Raw genomic sequence first — 5,362 nt, 5'->3', positions numbered from 1 at the left:
GGCGCCCCTCGCTGCCCCGCTCGCCAGCGCTGACACCCGCCGCCGCCGGGCTTGGCTGCTGGTGCCTTCCCTCCCCGCGTTTATCAGGGAAGACCCCAGAGGAATTTTTTTTTTTTTTTTCTCACCCCCTTTTCTTTCCTTTAGCTTGCGGCTCTGTTCAAAGTTTCCTTCCCCCGATAAGCCGCAGCAGCGTTTACCACCGTTGCCCTAGGCTTTCCCCCTTCCAGCTACCCGAGCCGGCTGCATCTCTTTTGACTGAATAGAGATGAAGTTGTTACGCGTGACGACATCTTGTTCGCTTTCAGAATGATTTTGTTCGCTTTTGAAGTGCGCTTTTCCTCCCCTTCTTGCTACTATAAAAAGTTGTTTGTTTGTTTGTTTCCTCTGGAAATTCACTGATTGTATTCGAGTTGTGTGGCGTTCCTCATGTTTTATTGCACTTTAAAGTCACCTTAAGGGGCTCTTTTGGAGGGGGGAGGGTACGCGCTCGCCACTTTGTCAGCCGACAGGTGCTAATGTGCTAAATAAACCACCTAAGACTGGTATAAATTACTCTGGAGCCGTTGCCAGGATACATACACTACTTGCATACACAAGATAAAGTCCCTGGGTTTATAGTATCTAGATGATTCACTTCTGAAGGACAGTTGAAGGAAATAAAAGCAAATGGCCCACGTGGCTTCTGTGGGCAAAAACATTTTTATGCTGGGCAGCACGTTACCGGGTGCAAATCTGTATAGGTTTGCTAAACGGCCTTTAAACAAGCTAGTTGTAGCACCAGGTTGCAGGAGGAAAAATGGATATTTATGTTTAATTTTGTCTTACCTGGCTTATTTTAGGGAATTATGTTTGAAGAAGATGGTTCTCCTGGACTTTCTGGAAGATACAGATTAAGTTGAGCATATGTTGGCTGACAGATGGGCGGTTGTTGTAAGATGTATGGAAATGTTTATTTTGTTGAATTCAGTAAATACTTCTTCATACCTTTTTCAGGTTCACTACTGTTAGAATCGAAGATAAATCCAAATACTGCATATCAAAAACAGCAGGCAAGTATTTCTGCTAGGCTCTATTTTTTCTGATTGCTGATGCTAAGGAATTGTTTTATGCTGAAACTAACCGCTTTTTTCAGAAAAAAAGCAAAGCGGCATGACGTGCACTTGTCGATGGTGTTTTTCATAGAGGTGGAAAACTCACTTGGAAGCCTGTAGGTGCTATAATACTTCGCATTCTAGAAATGTTGGCCTCCTAAAAAACCCTTTTGGACTTCAGTTTTTGGAGAGAATATATGCAATTTGGATAAATACTGAACTCATTACAGGAAAAATAGTTAGAAACATCTATGCATAACTTTTGTCTCCCATCCCAGGCCGTATGAAATAATTGCCGAATTAGGAAGGCAAAACGCTGGCCAGCTCTGTTACAGTGTATTTACTTCTTGAGTTCTTTTTCTGGAAATGACATGAAGGAATTTGTCTTTGTGGGACTTCTTTTCATTGTTGCTGTTTAGTTTTAGTTTTAAGCCTTGAAAACTTCTGCTATCTTAAGTAAAGTGGCTAGCCATGGTGAGACTTACTTGCACGGTTGTCTTTCCTGGGGGTAAGCCTTCTGCGAAACAAAGAAGTGAAAGAGTTGGGAGCTATGTTAATAGGTCATTTTTGTTTAATCCACTAAAAAAATCAGCTTACTAAATCTCTTTTGCTTTTATTGCTTTTATTGCATTTTCCTTTTTCTGCATTAATTTTTGGTGTTTCTGCCTACATTGTTCTCATGGTTATTACTGGGGTTTTTTCTGTCTATTCCTTTGTTCTGCAGTAGATTCTCTGTTCCTTTTGTTCAGTGTTTTATACTGCTCTTCACTATTATAGTATCTAGAAGTGTTTCAGCACTGGAAAACAGTAATTTTGTTCTTCCTAAATCATGAAGAGACAAATCTTTTAAGAATTTTGTTTGGTTTGATCCCCCCCCAGTGGAAAGGTGACAAGTTATGTTATGAGAATTTGAGGAAAGAGACTTAATTAGCTCTTGAGCACAGGTTGGCTGACTTTAGCTTAGGAGCGAGTCAGAGTCCCGGGCCTAGCTTTTCAGAAAGCTCTGTTTTCTGTGGTTTCCACTTTTTACTCATTAGATATTGGTGGTTTAGTCAGGTGGATGATGGTCGTAGGCTTTTCTTGGGTGGGCCATTCTGAGGAAGGAGGATGGTCTTTATGGAGCTCTGCAGGGTTCTGAAAGTCAAGAGCCTTGAGCTGCTTCCTGTTTAGCAGAGGAAACTAATACATAATGAAATACAAATGCAGATTATGTTGCTGCAAAGTTTTAAATTGCTTCCTTTTGCAGCCTGTTTTCTGAAACTTCATACAAGTGATTATTTGAAAGCCTTCTTTACTTAAATGGTAGGAAAATTTCCAGTGACTTAAGTAGCTTTTGTGTCATTTTTCTTGTAGAAGTCTTTGTAGGTTGTAGTTTGGAAAAACTTGGGCTGAGATTTATTTTGGTTGGCTTTTATTACTTATTTTAATGCTTTTGTGTCCTCATGGCTGAAAGTGTTTGCTTCACTGTTCACTCTTTCGACAAACTTTGGTTTTGGGCTGTTTTTTTTTTTTTTGAAGAGGAATAAGTATGGATGGTTTCCAGAGACAGGTTGTAGCTTTGTCTAACCTGTGAAATCATGCAGCTTTTGGTTGACAGAGCTTTGTCCTCAAGTTTTACGTGCTTCCTTCTGAGTAGAGAGGCAAAAAGCAGACCTTAATGTAGCATTCCCATGCTTCTCAGTTTGTGAGATTTCAGTCTTGCCTCTGAAAGATTGTGGTATTCAAACCTGGATGTCTCAGGAACAGATCCTTTTTAGAAATGGTGGAAAGATTTAGGCAAAGTGTTTTGGTTAACTAGAGATGAAGAGAGGTGATCTTTTCTCAGCGTCCCTACTTGAGTAAGTCTCTTACATAGGCAGCCTGAAGGCTTGGAGGCTATGCTGATCTGCACAGGGCAGATGCTTGTAGGCGAATGGCAGCGTGGAGGAGAGCTCTCTCTTCCACTTGCCAGAGTTCAATTGCAGATTTTCGTTAAGGTGCTGATCATCTTGGGTTTGGAGAAAGCAGCAAGATGGTGCAGCTTGATGGAAAGGACACATGCCCTGCCTACACATCTGTCTTCATAGAAATTACTTGAATGGACTTACAGGATAGCACTCGCCTAAACTGTGACTTGCGTAACAGCATCCTGCAGAAGAAAACCCACCCTGTTTTTTAGTTGCTTTGCATCAGCCTGTGATTCCCAGTATTACACTGTTTGTGCTAAGAAGTGCTATAACTATTGACTGACTGCAAACAAGGCAGGCCTGTTATCTGCCTCCTCAAATCGTGTTTGTGGTCGCTAGCTTTCGTACAGAATTCAATTCTGTCAAGGTGTTAGGCATACTATAATCATGACCTCTTTCTCAAGAGAAGTAGGACTTGGATTGGACATAGGTGCCAGGCAGCTCAGCATACAACATAAAAGAATCTCTAATTCCATGTATGGAAAGAACGTGAGAGCCTGAAGAGCTTTAGAACCCCCTGGATTTTGGGGCATAGCCTTTGAGAGTGAGTTACCTCCACTGGACACCCCGTATTGGCCAAAGGGCAGGGTCAGATGTGTTCTGGAGGCTTTAGCAGGAGCAGTTTAAGAAGTTGTTACCACACCCATTTGCTGTTCCACCCTCTGCTTGAGGTTACTGTTCCCTTTCAGTGAGAAATCAGATGGATCCGTTCGAGTGCTTTGTTCCTCCAGCTCAGTTACGAGGGCAGTAATTTTCAGTTGCATGGCTGTAAGACTTTAAACTGCTACAGAAATCCTTACTGTGAACACTGCCTTCTGATGTTAATTCTCCTTTAGGTGCGCTCTATCCGTTTTCAGATCTAACATGAAGAATGTGTACAAATACTGTCTTTTGCACAGAGTTGCCATCACTCATGTGACAACAGAGCAATGTGCTTGAGGCAAAACCGGAGTTACTTGAGGCTGGGATTTAACACATTTGCAGGGGTGCTGTTAAAGCCAGCCTGAGCAGTTGCCAGGGGGCTTCTTCACTCTTTAATGCCAGCATGAGTATTCATGTTACTGTGTGACAGGTTAGATGTAGGAATGGATTCAGTTGAAATACCTCTTTTTGCTGGATTAATTTTTATCGGCATGTGTTCCCCCGTCTGTTTCACTGTACAGCTCGCTTGTGCTGGCATAGGGGGGCTTGAGGGGCCAGTGCAGGAACGAGGAGAGCTGGAGTAGCAGACATCGTGCAAACCAGTACCGACACTGAAGAGGGGTTTGAACTACTCTCTCAGTTCAAATTGTTGTTCTGAATTAATCTCTTCTTTTGTTTGTCTTTATATTATGTTTGAGCGCATTAAGGAACATTGCTCATCGACGGAGCAGCATTGCGGGTGCTAATCTAAGCAGGTGGGAGTGGTAGTCTCTCGCAGCAGCTAGGCCTGGAAGATACCTGTCTGTGGTCTTCGTGGGTTGTCTTAGGTCACGCAGGAAGTGTACGCCAGATGAGTAGATTTTGTATTGGTATTGGACAATTTTCTGATGAAACCATCTTTTAGTCTTTCAGAAATATTTTTGGAGAAACTTATGTAACTCTGCTTTGCGTGGGCAGTACAGATTGAAACGAGTACCATTCAGTAACTCGAGAATTCTCACAAAATTTTTGAGTGCAGTCTCTATGGATGCATGCAGTCATTTAAGTTACTGCACTATATCTCTTACTTGAATCATTCTGGGCTATGAATGGGACTTCTTCATGTATGTGTCCTTCTTTGCTCATTGAGGCACCTCTGAGTCTCCGCTCACCTGGCAGCGTATTGATTTTGAGTGTCAGGGCATCAGTAAGTTCACAGAACATTTCAAGATAAACATTTCACATTTTGAGTTCTGTAACAGCCATAAATTGCAGTTAAGAATTCTTACTGTTTTATTAATCTCTAGAAGAGAACCACGTCAGGGAGCTGATCAGACTTTTCAGTGCCTGCAGTTGACAATTTTTCTTTTTATTCCTTGAAGCGCAGTTCAACTGCTCACTCTAAAATGGCACGCTGTAAACATAGAGATTCAGCTGTCCGTGAGCCGGAGATGAGGGTGGACAGCTGTAAGCAAAAACCGTGTCAGCTATATGAAGCTGTACCATTTGCGCACGTGAATCAGAGCCCGGCAGCAGGGAGACTTCCTATTAATATTTGTGACTGTAGGACAAAAGTGCAAGTGTAATACAGGGCACTGTAGTGTAAACAAGCAACTCTCATGAACAGCATTAAAACCATAGTGCAATGAGCTCAGTTCTTTCCAGAACAGGAAAACTTTGTTTCTTTAAATGTATATGTAAAAA

General features: G+C 42.1%; 1 protein-coding gene across 1 annotated transcript in view; it reads left to right on the top strand.

The window, feature by feature from the left end:
- Positions 1-993: 993 nt before the first annotated feature.
- SMEK2 (SMEK homolog 2, suppressor of mek1 (Dictyostelium)) overlaps positions 994-5,362 on the top strand; it is a gene marked incomplete at its 5' end in the record, with an annotated part of 22,185 nt that continues 17,816 nt past the window's right edge. Inside the window, one exon of the mRNA XM_009585911.1 lies at positions 994-1,049. Coding sequence (XP_009584206.1) covers positions 994-1,049 — 56 coding nt within the window. The remainder of the gene's footprint in view (positions 1,050-5,362) is intronic.

This window comes from Fulmarus glacialis, unplaced genomic scaffold, assembly GCF_000690835.1.
Source record: "Fulmarus glacialis isolate BGI_N327 unplaced genomic scaffold, ASM69083v1 scaffold9369, whole genome shotgun sequence".
Taxonomy (NCBI): domain Eukaryota; kingdom Metazoa; phylum Chordata; class Aves; order Procellariiformes; family Procellariidae; genus Fulmarus; species Fulmarus glacialis.
This window is presented reverse-complemented; position numbering and strand designations above follow the sequence as displayed.